This window comes from Balaenoptera physalus, assembly GCF_965194825.1.
Source record: "Balaenoptera physalus genome assembly, chromosome: 1".
NCBI lineage: Eukaryota > Metazoa > Chordata > Mammalia > Artiodactyla > Balaenopteridae > Balaenoptera > Balaenoptera physalus.
In genome coordinates this window covers 135,472,516-135,499,591 of record NC_138882.1, presented here as the reverse complement: position 1 = coordinate 135,499,591, position 27,076 = coordinate 135,472,516, and the positions used below count along the sequence as shown (strand labels likewise).

General features: G+C 38.5%; 1 protein-coding gene across 3 annotated transcripts; it reads left to right on the top strand.

Moving 5' to 3' along the window:
- The first annotated feature begins 2,970 nt into the window (after positions 1 to 2,970).
- CTH (cystathionine gamma-lyase) lies at positions 2,971 to 26,012 on the top strand. 3 transcript variants are annotated; one of them, XM_082420687.1, is made up of 12 exons: positions 2,978 to 3,343; positions 6,785 to 6,866; positions 8,449 to 8,544; positions 10,808 to 10,917; positions 12,695 to 12,826; positions 16,349 to 16,406; positions 16,848 to 16,925; positions 18,503 to 18,655; positions 19,948 to 20,069; positions 21,864 to 21,916; positions 25,026 to 25,164; positions 25,439 to 26,012. In XM_082420687.1, the coding sequence occupies exons 1-12, from the start codon at positions 3,176 to 3,178 to the stop codon at positions 25,463 to 25,465; spliced, it is 1,218 nt and encodes a 405-aa protein (XP_082276813.1). In that variant the 5' UTR covers positions 2,978 to 3,175; the 3' UTR covers positions 25,466 to 26,012. The 3 variants fall into 3 exon arrangements, with proteins under 3 accessions (XP_082276812.1, XP_082276814.1, XP_082276813.1); XM_082420686.1 differs by lacking the exon at positions 25,439 to 26,012 and having other exon boundaries at positions 2,971 to 3,343; positions 25,026 to 25,412; XM_082420688.1 differs by lacking the exon at positions 12,695 to 12,826 and having other exon boundaries at positions 2,975 to 3,343.
- Positions 26,013 to 27,076: the final 1,064 nt, after the last annotated feature.

The following is a 27,076-nucleotide window of genomic DNA, read 5'->3' as shown; positions in this document are numbered from 1 at the left end:
AAACTAAAAATAGATTTACCATATGACCCAGCAATCCCACTACTGGGCATATACCCAGAGAAAACCATAATTCAAAAAGACACATGCACCCCAATGTTCATTGCAGCACTATTTACAATAGCCAGGACATGGAAGCAACCTAAATGCCCATCGATAGACGAATGGATAAAGAAGATGTGGTATGTATATACAATGGAATATTACTCAGCCATAAAAAGGAATGAAATTGGGTCATTTGTAGATCTAGAGACTGTCATACAGAGTGAAGTAAGTCAGAAAGAGAAAAACAAATATATTAACGCATATATGTGGAACCTAGAAAAATGGTACAGATGAACCAGTTTGCAGGGCAGAAATAGAGACACAGATGTAGAGAAGAAACGTATGGACACCAAGGGGGGAAAGTGGTGGTGGTGGTGGTGGTGGGATGAATTGGGAGGTTGGGATTGACATATATACACTAACATGTATAAAATAGATCACTAATAAGAGCCCGCTGTATAAAAATATGTATATATATATATATTTATTTATCTATTTTGGCTGTGCTGTGTCTTAGTTGCGGCACGCGAGATCTTTAGTCGTGGCATGCGTGTGGGATCTATTTCCCAAACCAGGGATCGAACCCAGGCTCCCTGAATTGGGAGCACAGTGTCTCACCCACTGGACCACCAGGGAATTCCCCCAGAATGATTTTTATACACAATAAATCATATGTGTTCCTCTAAAAATAACACAACATGGTATATACTCTTTTGAAAAAGTAGGAGCATAGCATATACATTGCTTTGCACCTTGCTTTGCTGTCTCAGAAATTAGCGATCATGACGTACCAACTCAGATCAGTCTCACCTGCTTCTCAGCTATACTGCAGCCATCACAGAACTGTATCAATAACACACTGACCAGTCTCTTATGGATGGATAAGTAAGCTGTTTTTCATTCTTTTGCTATTAAAAATAGCAAAAATAGGTACAAAGAACATCCTTATTCATCCTCACACACAGACAGGAATACATTTGAAGGATAAATTCCTACAAGTAAAGTTACTAAATCATAGGAATCCTTGAAACCTAATAGTGAGCTGCCACCTAACAGAGTTTTCTCCATTTATGAGCGTGAAAAAGGCTCGATTTAGAGCATTTATATTAGTGTTATTTTTATTTATTATTCATTTATTTATTTATTTTTGTCTGCGTTGGGTCTTCATTGCTGCGTGCGTGTTTTCTCTCTAGTTGCGGAGAGCAGGGACTACTCTTCGTTGCAGAGAGTGGGCTTCTCATTGTGGTGGCTTCTCTTGTTGCAGAGCATGGGCTCTAGGCGCATGGGCTTCAGTAGTCGTGGCACGCGGGCTCAGTAGTTGTGGCTCATGGACTCTAGAGCACAGGCTCAGTAGTTGTGGTGCATGGGCTTAGTTGCTCCGCGGCATGTGGGATCTTCCCGGACCAGGGATCGAACCCGTGTCCCCTGCATTAGCAGGCGGATTCTTAACCACTGTGCCACCAGGGAAGTCCAGTGTCATTTTTTAAAGAATCTTTTGTTATGGTAATACTAAATAAAATATCCCTAGTCATGCAACTCAGTGTTTGTTCACAAATATTAGGAGGTAAACTAATTAGGACTGTTTTAGACCCTCCGGGTCCCTAAGCAGCATATCACATAAAAACATACCCATGTACAGCTATATATCTCTTGAGATGAGTGGCAGTTGATATGTTATCTTTTAACAGAAAATATTAATTAAATATACATTAATATCTATTAGTGTTTTGGAGTCCATCCATTTTCCCCCCAGGGCTAAAAATTTTGCTAGGTCTCTAAAAGTTTGCAGGTCCTTAGACCCTGTTCTCCTAGTGCTTAATGGCTGTGTCCTGGTAGTTAATTTGAAAAGCCAATTGCCTCAGTCCTTCCTGTAATTTTAAGAGCCGTTTATTCTGTATTCTCTTCTTTCTTAAATGGTTTAATAAAGTTTCAGATATTTAGCTAACACTCTGCAGGAAGAGAAGTATTCCTAACCCTAGTCCTAGAAAATTGTCACAATAGTAAATAGGTCAAGTCTGTATTGTTTAGGGAACAAGGAGATTTTTGTTGTCTGTTTTAAAGGAGTGCTCCTTGTGAGAGTAGGGCTCTGGATACAGGTGAATAAATTGTGACAGGGGACTGCTTCCTTTTTCCTACGGGGATGTTGCTGTCAACTGTGTAACAATGACGGCATTTTGTGTAAGGATTTGACGCTCCAATAAGTTTTTCAAAGACACACGCACTATATATATATTTTTCATCAGGGAGAGTTTCTCTGGGTACTTCAAAAGAAGATAATGATGCTTGAAATAAGTCGTTTGAATAGCTCTTAGGAAGCTGCCGGAATCCTGCTTAGAGATCCTTACTGCACTAGCTCTACTATTACGTAAGAAAAATATGACCCTCACTCCTGTTTCAATCAACGTTAAGTACTGGGTCATTACAGAGTTCAGCGTTGTTTCAAGGGCAGGCTGCCCTCAGTTAATGAGAATCCAAGGTGCCCATTTGGCAGCTTGGGCCACCGTTTTCGTCACCGATCTCCACTTTGTCGCTTCGTCCGTCAGAACCGCCCTCAGGAAAAAGGGTGGTTGGTGGAGGTGGGAGGGGTCGGGGCAAGGGCTACGGTAAGAGGAGGATATTTGCGTGGCCTGTTTACAGGTTACTCGGTTTCAGTGTCAAGCCAGTTTTTTTGCACATCTCCGGCGAACCTCCAGTCTGAGGTCACACAGACGCCTGGGTGGCTCACAGGAGCCAGCAATGAAGCTTCCCCTGGGCCGGGACTCAGGAATTTCACCCGCAGGGACAAACCAAGGGGCACAAGGACCCCGGCTTCACTCCAAGTCCTGAGCCAAGGGTTGGTGGCGACGCTCCAGGCAACGCCTCCGCTGCCGGCCAAGGAGGAGCGGGGACCGCGTCGGGGCCTGCGCTCATTGGGTCGCGGTGGTTCCGCCCCGAGGAGAAGCAGAGCTCCCGGCCCGCTAATAGAGTCTCTGCCACAGTCCGGCTTTTGTGCGCTCGCCGCTGGTCACCCGGTTGGGCGTACCTTTACCTCTCTTTCGCCTAATTCTTCGGTGTCTTTTTCAAGCCCCGACTCACCAGTTTCAGAGTTTTATCTTCCTTGCTCTTTAACTCTCGCCTTCCTTCGCAGATCAGCATGCAGGAAGAAGACGCCTCCCCACGCGGTTTCCTACCTAGGTTCCAACATTTCGCTACGCAGGCCATCCATGTGGGCCAGGAACCAGAGCAATGGACTTCCCAGGCTGTAGTGCCCCCCATCTCACTGTCCACCACGTTCAAGCAAGGGGCTCCTGGCCGGCACTTGGTGAGCTGGGTCTTTCTGGGGCGGTCCAGTGTTGGGCGGTAAAAGAGAGATGGTTTATAAGTTAGGAAGGCACGCAAGTAATTTGTGAGGTGTAATTTGTGTATATCAGGAAGGATGTTTACTACATCTGTAAACCTCCTTGTAGTAAAGCTTTTGTATTGAGTGGTTCAACGATCATATTTCTTTTGATAAGCATTTCTTTTGATAAGCAGGACTGAAGGGAACAGTTTGTCCAACATGCCCTATAGATTTGGACTGATATTCATGTGATTTTGGCAAATTTGCAGTTCAGAACTAGTGTCATAACTTCCTTGAGCTACCTTTAGCAAAAAAAATTGTAAAGATATAGTAAGGTGTCAACTAAGAAAAAAATTGTCTCATAAGTCACCTGGAATCAAGATTATTCCCAATAGCTATTAATTCCCAGTATTATTCCAGTAGTTATTAATAGCCATTGAGCCAGATTCATAGTTACATTATATCATGTGTATTACATATATTGCCTCAGATAATCCTTACAGCAATTCTAGTATGAACTAGGTTCTTATTTCTCTCATGAAAAACCTGAGGTTTAGGGATGTTAAGTATCAATGCGAAGGCCACATGGCTAGTAAGTAGCAGAGGTGGGATTCCAATGCAGTACTGCTCTGGAACCCCACCCACTCTTGGGCATTAGTCTACACTGTGCTATACTACAGTAATGCTAGCAATAATCTAACCCATTGCATCAGTGTGGCTTAGTAATCAAGAGCTTAAGTCATGTAGTCAGAGGACCTAGGTTTGAATTCTGATACCACCTCTTTTTAGCCAGATGATCTTGAGCAAGTTACTTGACTTATCTAAGCCTCAGGTTGATCCTGTGTAAATGGGTTAATAATAGTACCTACCACATAAGTTGTTGAGATGTATGTTAAGCTGCATTGTACATTATAACTGCTCAGTAGTTTGCTATTTCATGGTGTTCATATTTGTACTTTTTCTGTTTGATCCTGACAACCAGGTTAGAGAGCAAGACAGGTATTATATACTTTTTATAGAAAAGGAACCTACCCAGAGTCATAGATGAGACAGCCCTCTGTGTTAATTATATAGCTTTTCCTTTTTTGGTAGCATACTTGATGGATCTTGGAGTATTTAAAAGTTGCTGAGGTCCAGAAGAAATTACAGTTGACCCTTGAACAACAGGGGTTTGAACTGTGCAGGTCCACTTATATGTTGATTTTTTTCAATAGTAAATACTACAGTGCTGCATAATCTGCAGTTGGTTGAATCTGGGGACGTAAACCACAGATATGGAGGAACCTCGGATATGGAGGCCGACCATAAGTTGTACATGGATTTTCCACTGAGCAGGGGGTCGGTGCCCTAACCCGGGAGTTGTTCAAGTGTCAACTGTAATTGAATAAACTTTGTAGATCCAAAACCTTGATTATACTTCAAACACCTCTTTAGTGTGTTATGTTATATAAGTTGAGGAAGATTCTTTTAGACATGGCCCTTTGTCTTGTGAAGTAGAGTTCTAAGGGCATTTCTACAACTGGTTTAGGATACTTCTAGCTACTATATTTTGTAATCAAAATGTGTACACAACCTGTCTTCCAAGTTTCTTCCTGGTGTAGGGCTTTGTGAATGTGTAGCTGCCCAAGCTTTAGCATTTAGTGCAAAAGTTAATAATTTAGCTGTGATATTAATAATTAAATGTTTTCAGAGAGCCAGCAGGGGTGGTAAAATCCACAGACTCCTCTTAATATCTTTAAAATGTCAGTTAAGAGCACTAAAGAGAATTTGAGGAGCTGAATGAGAAGCATCTAATTCTCCAGTTCCATTCGGAAAGTCATTGAATGAATGAGAGTGTGAGAATTGGCACTGAAATACGCTTCTTCCCATCCCCCCCACCCCAAAGTTAAATCTTTGCAGTGAATATTTAGGGAGACATAGGACTACCTTTCCATGGCAATAGCCACATGAATCTAAACTTTTTTTTCTGTCTGGAGTACAGCTGCAGGTCACATCAAGGAGGTGATGGTGGGCAGTAATGAGGATATCCTGGAGCCCTATAAAATGTCTACTCGGTTTGTCAAAAACAAGGAAACAAAAAAAGCAACAAAACTTAAATATCTATATCTATATCCATATCTATATCTATATCTAATACTGGGAGCTCCTCAATCAGAAACAGGTGTAAAGAGTGGTTGTGTTTTGTTATGTGCTATATGAGGCAGAAGGAGAAAAGTATGTATAGGATTTTTAGTCAGTGTTTAAGTCCTGGCTTTGAATTCTGGCACTGACATTCCCTGTAATATTTGGCTTTACTTTCTTTAGAGCAGATTGTGAGGATTAAATAAAATGACTGGATACAGACAGAGACTGACAAATACTGTATGATATCACTTATATGTGGGATCTAAGAAATAACAGTAACTAGTGAATATAACAAAAACAACAAAAAGCAGAGTCACAGATACAGAGAACAAACTAGTGGTTACTAGTGGGGAGAGGGAACGGGGGAGGGAGGTTAGGGTAGGGGATTAAGAGGTACAAACTACTATATGAAATAAATAAGCTACAAGAATATATAGTACAACACAGGGAATATAGCCAATATTTTATAATGACTCTAAGTGGAACATAACCTCTAAAAATTGTGAATCACTATGCTGTACACATGAAACTTATGTAATATTGTACATCAACTATACCTCAATAAAGATAAATAAATCAAATAAAATGACTGGATGAATTCAGCTAGTGAGAATTGGTCATACATATAAAAGGAATATAATGCAAATTTTAAAAAGGGGTTGTATAGGGCTGTTTTGCCGAGAATTACTCTCTTTTTTGAGTTGCTTTTGTAGAGCTAAGATCTGAACTTTGAGCATTTGTAAGATCTGTTCATAGCTTCCTGTTGGATGCTAAACAGAACTCACATCACTTATTTTTTAGGAAATGAAATGCAGGTTAGAAATAGGTTGACTTTGTTGGTTCAGGTGGTTCCTGTTTCTTAATATCCCTAGATTAATGGGTAGAGGTGAGTCTAACATAAAAACCACCATTTATCTAGTGGTTAGCACATGCCAGGCATCATGCAGAGAACTTATTATCTCATTTTATCTTCACATCAATTTTATGAAGTAGATATCTGTATTTTATTCCCATTTTAAAAGTATAGAGATTGACTCTGGGAAATATTAAGTAACTAACCTATTGGCATGTAGCTCATAAGTGGCAGACACAGAATTCTAATCCAGTTTGGCTGACTTCAGGGCCTCTCCATACCACTACGGCCACAACAGTGATGCTTCTGTCTAATGGCAAGACATGTAATAGATAAATAACAGAAAGGCATGGCAGGATGGCCCTGTAATTGAGGAAATGTCTATGTTAAGACTCTGATAATAAATTTAAATCTCTTAGGATGAACTCTTAACTTCTTTCCTTCAGGGTTTTGAGTACAGCCGTTCTGGAAATCCCACCAGGAATTGCTTGGAAAAAGCAGTGGCAGCACTGGATGGGGCTAAGTATAGTAAGCGATTTTCATTTCAAAGTTTGTAAAATCTAGAATCCATTCTTATTTGTATAGAAAAAATTATAGAGGCACAGAATGTAGAATTGGAAAGAAATAAGGATTAGCTAGTTCAAAACTCTTATTTTTTTACGACATTGAATTATTTGCTCGAGGTCCCACAGCTGACTTCATATGTATATGTGTAATTATAAGGTGAAAATAAATATGAAGAGAGGCAAAATGGCAGAATTTGCCACTTAGTATTCATGTAAATGCACTCTTCGTCTGAAGTTGTCAGTATAAATAGATACAAATTAACTAAGTTTTATAATACCACCTATGAGAATATAAGCTTTCTTATACTCTGGTTCATTCACCTGCTATTTTGTGCCTGAGAGTAGCACCAAGGAACATTTGCAATAGCCAGGTACCCTTGATACTGTGCTTTCGGAGATTAGGGATTAACTCCTCAAAACTTGAATTTCTTCCATGAAGGGAGTGGACTGCTGTTAAATCATCTTTGTACTTTTTATACAAATGATACTAAATGAGGGCAGAATAGTGAATAAAAAAAATGAGAGTCTAAGGAGTTTTCTCCCAGTAAGAGTGTAGGAATCAGAAATGTTAATATGAGTTTTGGGGTTTGTTTGGGATTGGGGGGGGTTTCTTTTGTTTTGGATGAGAGGGGGAGTTTTTTAAACACTAAATTTCTTAAATTTAGTAATGTGTGGGGAATATTATTTCCCACAGAAATTATAAAGGCTGAGGGTTCATATGCCAGACACTTTTTTCAGGTGGGCTCCAGAAAACGTGGTTGTTTTGAGCTGGATTTAAAGGATAACTTTCTGTATGAATTCATTGCTGGACCACAGATCTGCTTAGTAGAGAACTGCAATGTCAACCTCAACTTTTCTGAAAAAACTTTGCAAAAATTACATTTTCCAAGTTAATTGGATATCCCGTCTACCGGTCACAAGTGATTTTTATCATCATGGTGATACACTGATATTTTCTCAGGATATTTTTCTTTACAGTGTTTAATGTGTACAATGCCAGTTATTTTTTTATTATTCAGTTTCACTATTTTTGTTCAATATGAGATTCAGGATCACATGTGTTTAAAGAGAATCCACATTAAAAAATTTTTTAAAAATAAAATTTATTAAATTTATCAGGTCTGATTTTGAGTTTTGTTAAAATATTTTCTCAACTGCATATCCATATACTTAATGGATGAATCATATCTTAGCTCTATTCCTCAAGTTTGAAATTTCTTTAGAGTTTACTTTTAAAGTGTAATTTAATTGGCAAATGGTCTTTTGTCTCAGAATTTTGTAAAGAATTATTTCTTTGAAGTTTTTCAGAGAAATGTTATAACCAAAGCAGAATTAAGTGTTTTTATTTTAAAGATATTTTATTTTTGAAATAGAAAGGGGGATTTTGTAACGGTATTAATCAGGGGATTTCTGGTGACTCAGCAGTGATGGTTATCTTTCAGTCGGCAGAGAGAGGGATATAAAGTAATGCAAATAAATACTGTAAGTGTTTTTAACCTATAGTTCTGACATTTTGGCTTACTCTGACTTGGTTTTTATCTTAGGTTTGGCCTTTGCTTCAGGATTAGCAGCCACTGTGACTGTTACCCATCTCTTAAAAGCAGGAGACCAAATTATTTGTATGGATGACGTGTATGGAGGTAGGTGACCTCTCTCATTCATGTTGTTTCAGCTGATATTTTAAAGACAATAAAATGGGTCCTGAATTATATTAACAGTGCTACCAGGATTATTGACTATTGATTATCTTTTCAAAATATGATGAACACTTCTATGCTGGTTCATACTTGATAAAGGAGGAGCATAAACTCTTAGGGTCTATGCTCCAGAACTTGCTTATAAGAGAGATTGTTTAATAACAATTTTATTTAAGCAGCTGGAATGAGCTTATTCCAGACATACTCTACTCTAGAGAAGATAGTGTTTAAAGAGAGAGTGTTCTAGTGTAATTTAAAATTTTTACCTGCAGTGAAGATGGTCTATAACCCAAGTCATTCTCAAAGGGCTTAACTCTACCCAGCCCTTAACCGCCCCGCCCCTTGTGGGTTTTTTTTAGGGAAGCTTCTGAAAATCTGTTGAAAGCTATAGACCTCTTTCTCCAAAAAATGTACTTAAGACTATACCCAACGTTTATCATTTTAATTTTAAAATGATAAGGCTCCTCTTCAAGGACCCTTAGCCCTTGAAGCCTATCCATGGATACAAATTTAAGAACTTTCATTCCAAATTGTTTAAATGCTAGTTATATAAAGTGGTAAGTGGGAAGGTAAGGAAGACAAGTTGCCCTTACCTTTAAGTAAGACTGATTTTTGTGTTCAAAACAACAGGAAAAAATTTTGTTAAGTATATTATACATATATACCAAATGCTTCCAAATGATTAAAATGTGACTTATAGAATATTATCATTTTATCTATCTCCTATTTGAACAAAAAGTTAAATCTGTAAGTTCTTTGAAGGAAGAGACTTACTGTTAGTAATCATTTTATCCCTCTCAGAAATTTGCAGAATGCTTTATATTTTATCATATTACCCTATGATAGTCTGATGAATTGAAATTATAGAAAAATCAAACCTTTTGTTACTATTATAATGTATTATAAAAACCTTTTGGTAAACATAGGTACAAAATCTTGAAAACTGCTGTTGATTTTTTAACAATTCTTTACATTCTTTTTCCATCTTATATTACCTAGGATCAGTCTACCAAAAGTCCAGTATATCTTTTTTTTAAAAATAAATTTATTTATTTATTTATTGGCTGCATTGGGTCTTCGTTGCTGCACGTGGGCTTTCTCTAGTTGCGGAGAGCAGGGGCTATTCTCTGTTGCTGTGTGCGGGCTTCTCACTGCCGTGGCTTCTCATTGCGGAGCACGGGCTCTAGGTGCGCAGGCTTCAGTAGTTGTGGCACGCAGGCTGTAGAGCACAGGCTCAGTAGTTGCGGCACACGGGCTTAGTTTCTCCACAGCATGTGGGATCTTCCTGGACCAGGGATCAAACCCGTGTCCCCTGCATTGACAGGCAGATTCTTAACCACTGCTCCACCAGGGAAGTCCCTCCAGTATATCTTTGATGATAAATTTTTTTTTCTTTTTTGGTTCCCTATCAATAACAGCAAATTTTTCTTTAAATTCGCATATATAAACATCAAATCCAGAACCGTATTTTTAAAAGAAACTATTCTAAGTTGAATGATTTATCTTCTTTCACTGTAAAACTCTAGTAGTTTGATTTACATTGTCTCATTTGTCTACTAAAGCTTTCAGAACCACATAACAAAAAGATCGAGAAAGTACAAAGGATAAAAACCAATTCTTTTCTCTTACCAAAGTATAATCAGTTTGAAATTTTATTTTGAATATTTCATTGGCATTGATTCATTTATTTTATTTTTTTAAATTTTATTTATTTATTTATTTAGTGGCGCTGGGTCTTAGTTGTGGCATGTGGGATCTAGTTCCTTGACCAGTGATCGAACCCGGGCCCCCTGCATTGGGAGCCTGGAATCTTAACCACTGGACCACCAGGGAAGTCCCAATTCATTTATTTTAGATATGAGTACTAGGAAGGAATTGTTTAAAAAAGATATTGATATTTCAGGAAGCATGCCACTTCATGTTTGAAGAGTAGAGATTGTGTATTTTAAGAAACATCTTCTGCTTCACACCACTTGATGTGGGTATCAAGTGTATTTTATTTGACTCTTTGATTTTTAGTTTAAAATTTAAGCCTTATATTCTTTAGTATACAAGAAGGTCAAATTATTCAAACAAAGTAGAATTGCTTTTAGTTGTTTCTTTATTGGTGATTGACACTTCCTTATATTTTTAAAGTGTTTATACTTTTAAGGAATTAATATTTCCTCATACAGTTTTCATTTTATCTGATTCTCTTCTGCCTCAGGTACAAACAGGTACTTCAGGCAGGTGGCAACTGAATTTGGATTAAAGATTTCTTTTGTTGATTGTTCAAAAACCAAATTGTTAGAGGCAGCTATTACTCCAGAAACCAAGGTAACTCAGTTTTCAGTTTGTGTGTTTTCCTTGTGATGTTTTGTTTTCATCATTTCTGTTTGCTTGAGGACATAATTTAAATCTGAATAACAAATTTTACTGGAAGCCATGGGAAACCATCAAGATTAGGATAGGTCTGACTTCTGTGTAGTATAGCCTAATGTTACAGAAAAGGAAGCTTGTAAGCCCCCAAACCCTAAGCATAGTTTTAAGGGTTCTAAGGGATACTTCAGCAAAATGATAGAAACAGAGAATGGGCCACAAGCAATCTTTAGCTTCCATCCTGGGAAGCTTGTATGCCACCGGAAGGTGTTTTGTGCTGGAATGAATGGCATATGTGATATTCTTTCTTGGGACTTCATTGAAATTCTGCATGGGGAAAAGAAGGACCAGTGCCTTTTATAAGTGTCAGCCTTTTCCAGCTTTTTGCTAATGATTAAAAGGTTTGAATTGTACTCAAGATTATGTTGCAGTGAATGCTAAAAAATGAAAAACTTTTCTCACACAAATTACTTTGAAGATTAACACCAGGGTGAGCTTTGAGTGATTAAGGTTTGTTTTCAAAGGAACTTGTTTTTGTTGTTGTTGTTGTTGTTTTTTGTTTGTTTTCTTGCTTGGGAGAAAAGATTCTTATTAAAATAGCTGGTCTGAGTCTTTCTAAGGGAGGAAAGCAAATTGTGTGTATATTAATTCTTGTCAATAGAACTTTATATAGTGGCTGTTTACCAACTTGAATTAATACATTTTTCCCCCTGAAATGTCTGCCTCATCATTTGAAGTAGATTTTTTAAGTCTATGTAAAATCTACTTTGTATTTATTTACTTATTTTTATTTTAATTAATTTTTTATTATGAATGGGAATAATAAATTCTTACCCAGAAATAAATTTTTATATGTTCTTAAATAATTCTGTTCTTGTAGAATATGCATTATTTTAGCTACCATGTCTTTTCTACAGTAAAACTCTAGAGTAGGAAGAGAGTTAAACCAGACCACTTGCCCATTTACATAGAAGAAAGAACCATTAACTCTTTTAAAAAGAAAGCTGTAGATAATGTCAATCAATACAGTGGCAGCTTGTTTAAGAAACAGAATTCTTTTCTTTGGTCTTTTCTATAACTATCAAACATCCATGATGTGCCTGGATTGTGCTAGGTTTTGGAATAGACAGATAAATATGATGCTGTCTCTTAAGTGAGCTGTGGCCAGGATTTCTGTTGTGTGTGTCACTTTTCTTCCTCACTCTAAAACCCATGCTCTTCTTCAAGTTCTGGGGACTTATTTTGTAGTTTTCTAGTGCATCTGGCGTTAAGTTACTATTCAGGATATTTTTGGTGTCATAGAGATACTTCTCTTTACTGAAAATTCCAGAATGTAAACTTAGACAATCTATGTTATTTATCTTTGAGAACAACATTCCCAGACATTGAACTATGTCTTTGGAATTCATCCTCTTTTTAATGGAAAATAATTACAATAATTAACTTGAACGCTTTTCTGCTGATATGTACATTATCTCATTTGATCCTTACAACAACTGTATAAGGTAAATATTATCAATCCTATTGTATAGATGAAAAATTGGAAGAACGTAGAGGGTTAGTTACTTACCTATGATGACTTCTTAGAAATTCATGGGGCTAGGATTCAGATTCAAACCTTTAAACTTCATCATCCATGGTCTTCCAATGTAGCCTCCCAGATGGTTACAGTATATGAGATAGATGTTTGGCAGTGTGTTTTTACAAACTATTGTCATCTACTGAATTGTTTTAGCTTGTTTGGATTGAAACTCCCACAAACCCTATCTTGAAGATGATTGACATTGAAGCCTGTGCACATACTGTCCATAAACATGGAGACATTATTTTGGTCGTGGATAACACTTTTATGTCGGCATATTTCCAGGTAAATGAAAATAATATTTTTGGCCTGATTAGTAGACTACACAGGTACCTGTAATTAGGAGAGGAAGGACTTGTTTGCATTAAATTACATGAAATCTGCTCATAATTATTGATTAGACAAAGAATTAAAATTGGATCTTTTCTACCATTAGTTAATATCTTTTCAACCCTACGTTAATATGTTGTATGGGACTTTGTGTGTTTTAAATGTTGTCTTAATTAAAGCTTTTAAGTTCTCTGTGTGAACTCTCTGAAGACCTGGCCGTATTATATGATGGTATATAGTAGGGGTTTCAATGTTTATGTGTTGGTTCCAGGTCAGTTATATTATTTTATATATATTTAAACCTGGCTAACTTTGCAAATAAAAGGAAGAGAAAAGCTATATTCAATGACATCTCAGTGTACGTCACACATTATTTCTCCATTTGCCTTCCTTCTTTCTAGTTTGTCTTCCCTCAGTGCTTCAAAGACCATGCCCGGCCCTCTATACCTTTACCTTATTTGTATCATGAATTTCTACTCCATGTTTCACCTTGTATCTGTGAGTACAGCTTCTTTACAGTGCTCCTTTTAGGCTATCTCTTTTCCTGCCTGTCCTCTGCATACACCTCTTTCCCCACTCAAACCCTCCCATTCATCCTCAATTCCTTTCTTTCTTTTCTCGTACATTTTTCCAGATTCTTCTTCTTTTCTGCTTTGCTCCTTTTGGTAAATCATCTTGGGATCTCTCTATAATTGACTGGTTGTCTGCCTTTTCCCCACACGTTCTCCCTTTCTTTCCTCTGAGTAACCTAACTCTGTTTCCTTTCCTTTTTAGGAGTTACCATCTCCCTGCTCTTTCCTTTTTGTCTGTATCCTGTGGTCATTCTTATTGCACCTCCTGTAGTTCACCTTTATTCTGCAGAGCTCCTGAAACCCCAGCTCATTTTCTCCAACTCTTCAATTAGGCAGATGTTTACAAGCTCAATTGTTTATATTCCCTGCTTCTGTTCTGGGTCCCTGAAGTTGGCTGACTCCCTAGGAGTCTGCATAAAGCTTTTCTTCACCTTACTCCATTTTATTCAGAAGGCACTACCATGTTTTACCTTCCTTTCCTGAAACACATTTCCTGGCTACAATGTGTTCAGATGGCTCCATGTATCATCTACCTTTGGCTCATGATATAGCTTCAGCTGATTCTTATATCAAGTAAGGCAGTCTGTTTCCAGGTGAAAATCTCCTGGCATCATCTATTTGTCCCAGGTGATTTTCACTCTTGGAGTCTTTATCCCAGCTCCTTACCCCATCTACCACTTACAGTAGGGCAGTTATTATAGCATAGGATTGCTCTAGCTGAGTGCTCATGAGTCCTGTATATTCCCAAAGAGATCGCATGAATTGTTTTAGCTGGGCCTGCCCAGATTACTCATCAGGCCTCGCCCTTTTTCTCCTATTGCTGTCACTAAAATAGGTCCAGTTTTTCCACCTTTCTGAAGCCCATATCACATCCCTCATGCCAGGGACTGCAATTTGCTTCATTTCAATCTGGATTCATTCCAGTTGAATTAATCAGAATCACAATGTCCCTAGGCAACCACAAACCAAATGTGGAACAACATTTGGTTCCACAAAGCAAATCTTCTGAAAAGATCCTCTCATGATTTTACACTCATGAAAACTGGGGATGTTGTTTCTTTCCTGGCTTTTGTCTTCTTGATCTTTTATAAGTCTCACAAAAGGCAAAGTGGACATACAAGCATGAAGTTTCCATGTAGAACCTCTGAATTCCGGTGGTCTGAGTCCTGGCTCTACCAGTTTTTTAAATCCGAGTGATCTATTTTATTTTTCTTAGTCCCTTTTCCCCACCTGTACAATTAGAGTCATAAACATACTGATTTTGTTGAGTTAGGTAAAGTATTTTGAACAGTGCTTCGCTGAGTTATGTAAAGTAACTCATGGTTCTTGGAGCATGATGGCATCAACAGATGTTAGTTACTGGTTTTTATTTTTCCTTCTTTTAAAATTTTATTTTATTTTTTAATTTTTGGCTGTGTTGGGTCTTCGTTTCTGTGCGAGGGCTTTCTCTAGTTGCAGAGAGCGGGGGCCACTCTTCATCGCGGTGCGCGGGCCTCTCACTGTGGCGGCCTCTCTTGTTGCGGAGCACAAGCTCCAGATGCGCAGGCTCAGTAGTTGTGGCTCACGGGCCCAGTTGCTCCGCGGCATGTGGGATCTTCCCAGACCAGGGCTCGAACCCGTGTCCCCTGCATTGGCAGGCAGATTCTCGACCACTGTGCTACCAGGGAAGCCCTATTTTTCCTTTTTTTTTTTAAATTTTTATTTATTATGTTTATTTTTGGCTGTGTTGGGTCTTCGTCTCTGTGTGAGGGCTTTCTCCAGTTGCGGCGAGTGGGGGCCACTCTTCATCGCAGTGCGCGGGCCTCTCACCATCGCGGCCTCTCTTGTTGCGGAGCAGAGGCTCCAGACGCTCAGGCCCAGCAGCCGTGGCTCACGGGCCCAGTTGCTCCGCGGCATGTGGGATCCTCCCAGACCAGGGCCCGAACCCGTGTACCCCGCACCGGCAGGCAGACTCTCAACCACTGCGCCACCAGGGAAGCCCCCTATTTTTCCTTTTGACCGTAGAGTTTACAGAATGTTAGCACTGGAAGAGACCTCCCACAACATCTAGTTTGACTCATCATTTAGAGATGAGCAAACGCATATGTAGAGAGTGCTTTGAGGAATACCACACTTAAAATGTCCTATTTTTGAAACCCTAAATGAAAAGTCCCATATTCCCCAGCTAGGAAGGTTAAACACACACACACACACACACACACACACACACACTTTATTTTAAAGGAAATTTAAATGGAAAGATGTTGATATTACATTATTTAGTGAATAAGTTGATTATTACTTTAATTTTCACTGTAAACAAAGACATCTAAGACTAAAGAATTACTTTGCAGGAAAGCTCAGTGAGGGAAAACAATCTAAACAAATTTCCTTATAAGTGATTTTACACTTGGCAAAACTAGTATAATAAAAGCGTAATTAAGAGTCAAGATCATGGCAAATCAAATAAATAACCACAGCATACATTGTAAGGTTTTAATGATTAAAAACCTAAGCAAATCACTTTTATACTTACTTGACAGAACAATTACTCAGTGTTTGTGTCAACTATTCTTTGTGTTTACTGAGTCATAAAATGCCAACATCTCTGCTATAGGTAATAAATTTAGGGGCTAGTCAGCAACTGCTCTAAAGAAACAAGTTCAGAAGACCTGTTGACCTCAGTTTATCTGCTATTTCCAGAAAATTTGTGCCTTTGGATTTAATACTGGTTCTAATACTTTGTATTTTTATTTGGTGTGAGGGAGGAAAGGGAAAGATAGTATCAGAGTTCCTGGAAATTTTAAGATGTGCATATTTTTAAAAGTTAGAATAGGAATGGAATTTACAATAATAAATAGGCAGGCAATGAAGCATATTTTCAAGTGATTTCCCATTTGGAATAAAAACCTTTTATTCCTTTCAGCGGCCTTTGGCTCTGGGAGCTGATATTTGCATGTATTCAGCAACAAAATATATGAATGGTAAGACAGTCTTCACTTAGAATATTCTTTTCCATCAATAGATGAAAGTAGCATAAGGCTTTATCCTTTTATCTCTTTTCTTCTATTATTCAGGTTTTCTCTGTGACTCATGTAGAAGTAAGAAAATACTTTGATTAAATATAGGACTTCATTTATAGCAGACAAAACTATGCTCATGATTTAACAGCAGAGGATTAAAATTTACTATAAATGTTATATTTTTATCCTGCTGATAGCTTAAAAAGAAACATTTAATTTTTACATGACTTTAATTTTATTGTTTAAGGTATAGCTTTTGCTAAAGTTTATTTAAACTGATTCTATAGGACTTTTTCCCAGAGTTTTTTCAAGTGAAAGTCACATTTTAGAAATTATAAGCTGAGGAATAAACATATGTTGTTTTTAACTTAAAGTTTTTTGTTTTTGTTTTGTTTTTTTTAGGCCACAGTGATGTTGTGATGGGCTTAGTGTCACTTAATTCTGAGAGGCTTCATAATAGGCTCCGTTTCTTGCAAAATTGTAAGTATTAAAAAACCCAAATTTCCCCTTATGCTCTCAAAGTGACTACATTTGATATTTGTATTTCCACTAAGTGCTGTGAAGTGATAGCATTCCACTAATTTAGGAAGAAATGAGAAATAATGGGAAAAATTCTGATTTTTTATAGGAAAGAAAAATTGGGTTATAAAAATACAGTTATAACATAATAGGGCTTTACAACATGACCAAGAGATATGTTTTGTTATTTTTCAAAGCCATGTTAATTTTGGTCATAATTTGGTAAAACTCAAGTAAATTTTTTTTTTTCTGCCCCACCGAGCATCACGTGGGCTCTTAGTTCCCCGACCAGGGATCAAACCCATGCCCCTTGCATTGGAAGCGTGGAGTCTTAACCACTGGACCACCAAGGAAGTCCCTCAAGTGAATTTTTAGTTTTATGACTTAATGGATTTTTTTGTCTTTTTTTTTTTAAACATTTGGAATGATAGCTTTCTTGTACTATACCTTTTATATCTGAAATGATGATAACTTTTAAATGGCACTTAACATATAAACATATTTTTCAACAGGTGTCTAAACGTCTGTTTTCTGTTTAGATTGTTTAGTTATCTCAGGTATGGAGAAGGGTTTATTGAAAGAGACTTGATTTAACCACTGTGATTTGACAGAAAGATAAGATACAAACATAATTAGGAATAAAAATCCCCTTCCAGGGAAAACATGTTGGGTAGCAAAAGGGGGCACTGAGGAAGGAAACCAAAATTTATTGCTTGATAAATTCCTTTCATTTACAAAAAAAAAAAAAAAAGGACTGAGGCACGGGAAATCACAGCCTGCTTTAGACAAAAGCTAAATAGAATATTGGTAGAACACTCAGAAATAATAAGAGCTGAACTGCTATTTTCTCTGTGTATTATAATACTGTCAAAGAAATACAAGATTAAACTATGTGCAGTATGTCCTTTCATTAAAATCATAGAAAAGACTATTGATGCTCATATTTGAAAAGTTCATATCATTGTATATGTACTTAGTTTTCAGGATATGCATTTCCCCTCTCATTTTTTTTTTTAAATTAATTAATTTATTTATTTATTTTTGCCTGCGTTGGGTCTTTGTTGCTGTGTGTGGGCTTTCTCTAGTTGCGGCGAGCGGGGGCTACTCTTTGTAGCGGTGCTCGGGCTTCTCATTGCGGTGGCTTCTCTTGTTGCAGAGCACGGGTTCTAGGCACGTGGGCTTCAGTAGTTGTGGCACTCCGGCTCAGTAGTTGTGGCTCACGGGCTTAGTTGCTCCACGGCATGTGGGATCTTCCCAGACCAGGGCTCGAACCCGTGTCCCCTGCATTGGCAGGTGGATTCTTAATCACTGTGCCACCAGGGAAGCCTTCCCCTCTCATTTTAAAGCCCATTTCACTAATCATGTTTTATGCTTCATTCTCATGTTTCTAATTTGATATATTAAATTTTCCCACTAAAACTCAAACATTGGGCTTTGTCGCTAACTTCTCAGAGTCACTATAATGAAAAAGAGCAGTGAGAGGCTTTTCTGGGTGCCTCCTCACCTTCAGACTAATCCAGGACATGTTCATTTTGCAGCTCTTGGAGCAGTTCCATCTCCTGTTGACTGCTACCTCTGCAATCGAGGTCTGAAGACCCTACAAATCCGCATGGAGAAGCATTTCGAAAATGGAATGGCAGTTGCTCAGTTTTTGGAGTCGAATCCTCGGGTAGAAAAGGTTATTTATCCCGGTATGTTAATCTGCTTTCTAAGCACATATGCTTACACTAGGATTTTAAGTGTTATCCTATGCATCCTGTTTATGTAACATTTGTTTGTAAGTTAGGTGCTTTCATGTATTTTTACGTTGTTCACTTATTGAGCTTTTTGTCTGTCTGTGTGTCAGGCTTTTTGGTGGGTCTGATGGTAAAGAAGATGGACATGATCTCTGGCCTAGAGCTGTCTATAGTCTAGTGGTTGCTTGGATGTTAAAAAATTAATCTTACATATTAGATGTTCCTGTCTTTAGCTTGAAGGTTTGTGTATACCTGTTCCAAGATTGCAACCTTGTACTTTCCAGTAATTTGCTTGTAATCTTATCAGTCTGATATTCTGCACTAGCTCTAACTTTTATCTGATATAGATTGAGACTTGATATTTGGTACCAAAACTTCCCCGAAATTCTCTTACTTTTTTTTTGAATTTCTTCACCTTTCACAACATCTAGAAATGCTCATGTGAGTTAGCAGACTTACATGTTACTCTTTGAATTTATTTTACCAGACTTTTTAATTGTGTTCGTCTTAAGTAAATAGTTCTTTTAAACCCTTTTGAGGTGTGCAGCCATGTAGTCTTGGTGTAAAGGAGAATTAGGCTTGATCCCTGCCCTTAAGGAATTTAGATAAGGCAAGGCAGAAATACATATGAGATTAAATGCCCTAATATGTACACTAGATATAGAGCTGTTGACTGCTGTGCATTTTGAATGGAGGAAGGGAGAAAAGTTTTGGGCTGTGCCCTGAGGAATGGGTAGCATTTGTTAAAAGGTCATGGACAAGACATTTCAGATTTTTTCCATAAGTGTTTATTAATGCCAACCATGGGCCAGGCCTTGCACTCGGAACTAGGATCCAATTATTAATAAAAGAATAGCTTTCTCCTCATGGAGTTAGTCTGGTGGATAAGACAGATATTAAGCAAAAAATTACAGAGGATATAATTAACGGAGGGAAGGGGGCAGTCAGTGGAGAGAATGTTCCAGGTTAAAGGACAGCATGTGCACAAGTCCTGAGATGAAAAAGAGTGTGGTGTCACTGGTGTAAAGAAAGCTGGCATGGCTAGAGCAAGGAGAGACCAGAAAAGATAGGTCAAAATGAAGCTAGAGATAGACAGGGACAAGAACAAGAGGTCAGATGTCAACATGGCATAAAGCTCATTATTAGGCTTATTTGCAGTTGACTTAAGCAAATGGTGATTTTGTTGTTGTTCTGAAATTACATGTTGGACTCTAAAATAAGACATTCATTATACCTTATGACTACAGGGCTGCCCTCTCATCCTCAGCATGAGCTGGCAAAGCGTCAATGCACAGGTTGCCCAGGGATGATCACCTTTTATATCAAGGGCTCCCTTCAACATGCTGAGACTTTCCTCAAGAACCTAAAGGTAAACTTTCAAAATAGTTTTTTAAACTGTAGACGTTAAGACCTTCTTATAGCATTATTATACTCATTATTTCTCACTTCCACCCGACTCATATTAATGTTGTTGTACCTGGAGTTCACACCCACAAGCCTCTTTGTCATGAAATGCTTTGGGTTGGAAAATCACTTGAAACAGGAGTGATGCAGTAGCAGATATATGAATCTGCTTACTTAACTTACTTAACTCTGCAGACACTGCCATCCATTTGAGAGAGACAGAATGTTCTAATCCATTGGTTTTTAAATTTAAAGTGAACCGTCTTTTCAAATGAAATATTATGTGAAACCGCAGTAGTGTGTGGTCAGTGCAATGCCGAAAGGCTGTGCTGAAATCCAGCCTAGGAATGGCTTTCTAAACCCTGCGCCACCCGGGTTGCATCTGCCTGGAGTGACGGAAGGGAGGCCTTTGCCTAGTGTTCACAGAGGCAGGAGGCTCTCAGGGGCCCTGGGAGAGAGACCTGTGTAACTCCATACTTTAGGCTTACTTTGAGCTCATGCAGTAATGTATTTAAGACTGAGTTTTAAATACTACAGATCTAAAGAAAAGGATGCTGCTGGATTAGTCAAAGTTCTATTGGTTCTAAAATTTGTCCACTTCTAAAGTCAGAAATATAGTAGTGCACATTTGATTTAACACAGTTGTGAGAAGAATTTTTAACATGTTGTGAAATTCTATGACACTACAACACTAAATACAACAACCGACTTTTTTTCCCTTCTTCCCTAGGATGGGGTTAAGTAGATGTATTAATTTAGTAAGTGATACATATTAATGAGTAAGTTTGTATAACTTGATAGACATTTAGAGATTTTTATTTAAAGGGTAACCACAGAACTAGGTCTCAAATGTAATAATTCTGAGGTTTTAGAGGTCATGTTTTTGTGCTAGGTCTTAGTTGCAGCTCAAGGACTCCTTAGTTGTGCCTCATTGGCTCCTTAGTTGCGGCACGTGGGCTCCTTTTATTAGTTGTGGCAGGTGGGCTCCTTCCTTGCGGCTCAAGGGCTCCTTAGTTGCAGCACGTGGGCTCCTTAGTTGCGGCTCGCCGTTTCCTTAGTTGTGGCACCTGAACTCTTAGTTGTGGCATGCATGTGGGATCTAGTTCCCTGGCCAGGGATCGAACCCGGGCCCCCTGCATTGGGAGCGTGGAGTCTTAAACACTGTGCCAACAGGGAAGTACTGATCAACTTTTAATGTTTTAAAAGTTAACATATAATATGTCTAATTGGGGCTTCCCTGGTGGCACAGTGGTTAAGGATCTGCCTGCCAATGCAGGGGACACAGGTTCGAGCCCTAGGCTGGGAAGATACCACATGCCGCGGAACAACTAAGGCCATGCGCCACAACTACTGAGCCTGTGCTCTAGAGCCCGCGAGCCACAACTACTGAAGCCCATGAATCTAGAGCCCGTGCTCCACAACAAGAGAAGCCACCACAACGAGAAGCTTGCGCACTGCAACAGAGTAGCCCCCGCTCGCCGCAACTAGAGAAAGCCCGCGCGCAGCAACAAAGACCCAATGCAGCCAAAATAAATAAAATAAATAAATTAATTAATTAAAAAAAAGTCTAATTGGTGAAATCATTGTTATGGATTTTATTCTCATTTTTTCTCCAAGTTTTTATCCAATTTGTAGTTTATTCATAATTGCACCATTTTCCATCCCCCGTCCCAAGGCCATTTTATTAACAACATTTATTTTTAGATTTTAGTATTTTTATTTTAGTAGAAGATCTATATTAATATTTTCTTTGCCATAGTTATTTACGCTGGCTGAGAGCTTAGGAGGATATGAAAGTCTTGCTGAGCTTCCGTAAGTATTTCTGTTTTTCTCAGTATTTTAACTTTGATTTCAGCTGTAATGATTGTTTGGAAAAGGAGTAGGATTAAAATCGGGGATCATTCAAGATATTTAACAGTAAGAGCAGCATAGCACTATCTAGTTGGAATGAACTCTAGCTCCATAGACTGGAGACCCTGATAAAGATCTAATGGGAGCTACTAAACTGTAAGCTGCGTCCTCCCAACTTTTGTTTTTTTCCTATTTGCCTGAAGGAGATTCCAGCAGTAATTCTCTGACCTCCGAACCAGGGCTACTTGTTCTACTCCACTCTGCTCTGGAAGGGAGGTTGGAGACTTTGTACCAGAAGGGCTGATTTCAAGACTCCAGGGGAAATGGAGAATGTGTTTCTGATAAAAAATCTCCACACTCTTATTTATCAGAGGAGAGCCCTGCTAGTTACCATCAAGTCTGTTTATTTTCTGTTCTCTGTGGGGGGTAAATGGCTCTGTGTCGTCTGTGACATAAACCGAAAATCCAGCTGTATTCCTGACCCTTTATTAACTGACCCAACCAATTCATCTAATTTTATCAAAGCACCAGAGGATATTAGAACACAAAACGGCCTAAGATCAGGGAGTCCAACAGCTTATATTACAGACAAGGAAACAACCATTCAGAAAGTTTTGCTGATGAATCAAATGTCACACAGGAATATGTTAGCAACTTCACTCTTGAGGCTTTACGTCAGAAACTGAGCGGAGAGGTTAAAGCAGCCTCGATCTGGATTTGAGAACATCAATCAGTTAACCTTTGTGCTTCAATCTTTTCATCCATAAAATGGTATTAGTAATTAAAATAATGATTATTATTAAATGATTATCTGTCCCAGCAAGCATTCCTGAGCTACATCCTGTTTTTCTTTTTATGTTTCTATGACCATGTATTATAATTATTGCAGGGATAAATCAATATTATTACCTATTAATTTTCAACTGTATTAAATGCATGGTATGTTTCTATGTTTTAATTTTCATGAATATTCTGAAATAACTATGTGCTGAGGAATGTCAGGGATTATGAAAATTTAGGCACATTTCCTGCCCTCTTTATAGTTCATGCGGAGAGTCAGGCAATTTCATAATCTTTAAAAAAAAAAGAATCCCAAATAATGATTCAAATAATTAAGATAAGCCATAGAGGTTTTTGTTAGTCTTTCAGGAAAATGCTTGCTAATAAGTCTGGATGCACAAGAGGGCACACTCAGCATATGAAATTGTTTTATTTTTCGTAGTAATGCAGCGTATATTACTTTAAGGCTCTCTTAAAAGTAGACCTCGCTTGATTTATTTAGGGATGTGGTTTAAAGTTGCTTGGCCCTCAGGAGCTCCAGCTAGGCGCTAACCCCAGTGCCAGTGGAAGAATAAATTTAGGTCAGAACTTGTCTGTTTTATTACCCTCATTCTGTGTCTCCCAACAACGCAGCAACCAGTGCAGCATTGCAGTCAGCGGGGAGGAAGCTGAGCCAACATGTACTGGGTTGGTCTCCCAGCCTAACAACGTGTGTTAACTTGGTGACCTTAGAAAACTTACTTATCCACTCTCGATTTCAGTTTTCTCGATTGTAAAATGTGGATAACAGTGTACCGAGATAAGGAAATTGACTGAGGACAGGTAACTTTTACAAGCCCAACACAGCCAGTATGTGGAGGGGCTGAGATTCATACCCAAGCCTATTGGTCCCAGAAGCCTAAGTTCTTATTTCTACACATTCACTCTCTTTTAAGGAATTAAGAGCCTAAAAAGGCAGAACATTTTAAGGAGGATGTTTGCATGTAAAACTTCTTTAGAGTGATAAAAGAAGATATTCATTTACTTTGGACACAACTCAGATTTTCTGTCCATGGGCCTGAAGTGGATAGGAGAAAGTGATTCCTTCTGCTGGTGGTGGAAGGGGATGGTTGAGTGTTGGGGGCAGTGTACATCTAAGCGCTCCCTAAGGCTGTAAGCCTCTCCTCCATGATGCCTCAGCCCACAGAGGTTCTCCCTCCTCTGAACTCCGGCAATTCTTTATTTATTATTTATTTATTATTTATTTTTTGCTGTGCTGGGTCTTCGTTTCTGTGTGAGGGCTTTCTCTAGTTGTGGCAAGCGGGGGCCACTCTTCATCGCGGTGCGCGGGCCTCTCACTATCGTGGCCTCTCTTGTTGCGGGGCACAGGCTCCAGACGCACAGGCTCAGCAATTGTGGCTCACGGGCCTAGTTGCTCCACGGCAAGTGGGATCTCCCCAGACCAGGGCTCGAACCAGTGTCCCCTGCATTGGCAGGCAGATTCTCAACCACTGCGCCACCAGGGAAGCCCCTGAACTCCGGCAGTTCTTATTGTCCATACTTGTTTGGCATTTGCTGTAGACTGTTCTGTTTTGTGAATTGTCATAGTCTTTAGCTCCTGCTTTGTTACCTAGAGTAAAGAAAATATCTCATTCTTCTTGGTTTCCCAATTCTTACTATAGAGCCTGAACCATAGTAGGTGCTCTACTCTTACACATGCTGGCGATGACGATGAGTTGCTACATGGTTTTGAACATCCTCTGAGGCCTCTGTGTCATGAGTTATGTGCTGGAATTAATTCCTAATGCTTAGTGATTGCTACCAGTGATCGTAGGTTGTCTTTCCCTGATCTGCCTCAGAAGGTCCAGTTCTGGATTGATCCTTTGATCCAGATGGAATTAATTCTGACCAGCTCTTGATCCAAGAGGCCTCTTATAAGTGCAGCTGGTTGGTCATGGGGTGTATGACTTCTGGCCAAGGCCTCATTCAGGTTGGTGTTAAAATCCACACCCTGGAGGCTATGCCTTCCCCTCCTGCATGGGGGTGCTTGACTGACACCTTCAGTGTCCGATTGAGTATACCTCACTGATGGTATGAAAACAATAAAAGATCTTTGTGTTCATTTAAAATCATGACTAGAAATGATAATTTTCACAATTCCTTAATTTTTTGCCTGCGAAACATTGTAGGTGTATGAAGCATTTGATGTTTAGAGTAGAAAAGTTTTGAAAATAGTTGCAATTTATGAGATAGAAACATGCCTCCCCTGCTACAATATAGTGATCAAAATTTTGCTCATTCTTTCTTTCAGGGCAATCATGACCCATGCTTCAGTGCCTAATAGCGACAGAGAAGTCCTTGGAATTAGTGACACACTGATTCGACTCTCTGTGGGCTTAGAGGATAAACAAGACCTACTGGATGATCTAGATCAAGCTTTGAAGGCAGCGGTAAGTTTTATTTTAGTGTGTGTGTGTGTGTGTGTGTGTGTGCGCGTGCACACATGTGCTTAATCTTGGGGGCGGGTGGGCCACTATGTTTATAGAGTGGACTGTAAACGTTTTCTCTTTTCTTATTACAATATACAGGGTGTATAAATGTATAGGGAACTCAGTCGAAATGCAGATTTAAAAGAATGTAGTCTTCAGAAAAGAATTCTTGGAGGAGGTGAAGTCTTTGCCTGAAGGTTTAATAACATATTTTTCTTGTGCACCGTTAATACAGCACCCTCCAAATGCAAGTCACAACTAGCATTCCAGAACTGCTATTAGAGGTTGCTTCCTGTGAAGATCAAAACTTCTGAATAATTGAATGGACCATTAATGAGCCTTCGCAGAATTTTCAAGTGAAAATTTTAAGGCACCTTATTACCTTTCACAACTGTAATCTTCCTGGGATCATTCCTGTTAAAAAGTTTCCTCTTTCCCGTATTGTAATTGACAAATCAATTCTGTTAAGATCTTTTTGTTAATTTGGATATACATTTGCCTCTGAAGGAGGTGAGATTTGTGCTGCTATTGGGGATTGTGTTCTTTTTTTCAAGCTTAAGATTTATGTTGATCATGTTTACAATATAATGGTATTTCATTTTTGATGCTTTCTGAGGAATTTAAATTATTGAATGAATGTTCTTAAATCAAGGGTGATTTTGTATATTGGTGAAAATAGCACTCAAAGCAATGGTTTACACTTAATTACCATAAGCCAAAAATCAAATATCTGAAACGTCTGTGAAATTCTACTGATTTAAGGTTGTACTTACTATTTTTTTAAAAAATAAATCTAATTATCAAATGTACCCCATTGTGATATTTCTGTATTATGTGGCATTAAATTGTATTCCTGGGCCCTTTTAATTCCCAACTCTTAGAGGTCTCAGCCACTTAATTTTTATAAATTCAATTGTATAATTATCATGCTCAAATCTTGGTGTTTGCAGATTAGTTATAAAATCTGTACAGGGCAGCTCAAAAGCCACTTTTATAGAGAAATATTACTTCTTTTTTTTTTTTTTTTTTTTTTTACAAGGTAGGTATTTTAATTTTCATTGTTTAGATAATCAAGCAGAAGATGAAAAGAGCAAGAAACTTTCTTAAAGCCACATAACTTGGTGATGAGAGAGCGGGAATTCAAGCCCAGGTCCGTCTTGGTCCAAGTTCTATCTCATTCCACTTCGTCATATCCCCACCAGAGTAGCAGATCACTCCGTAGGCATAACTTTCCAGAACCTAAGAAATCCCTCTCAATTTCTGGCCCGAAATATTTTTCCTGAAAAAATATTTCTTGAAAATTACAGTGCTCCTGAAATTTCACTAATAGGGATTTAAAAAATCCATTCTTGATAGTGAGAAATATTACTTCTTATATTTTTATCTGAAACAGTAAATTTGTTGAGGCTAAAGGAAGAAATACTTTCCTAGCTAGAAGCATGATCAGCAAGCTATTGTCAATACGTCGTAAGTCAAATAATCGGATTTTTTAAATTGTTTGTAGTAAAGGCTTTCAGTCACATTTGCTATCACCATTTGTTTCAGTTTAAAAAAAGCCTATCATTGGGACTTCCCTGACGGTCCAGTGGTTAAGACTCCATGCTTCCATTTCAGGGGGCACTGTTTGATCCCTGTTTGGGGAACTAAGATCCTGCATGCCCAAGGGCATGGCTGGGGCAGGGGAGCCTATCATTGAGCTCGATTAATAATAGTGCTGGGTAGGAGGAGAAGACATACAAATACATATTCTTATGTATTGTGCACTTCTGAATTATGTGTATGGACCCTGGAAATTCTGTCTCTGTAGGTAGCAGCACTTTGAGGCTGGTTATATCCCACCGTGGTTTCCGGAAGACTTATTTCTTGCCATTTC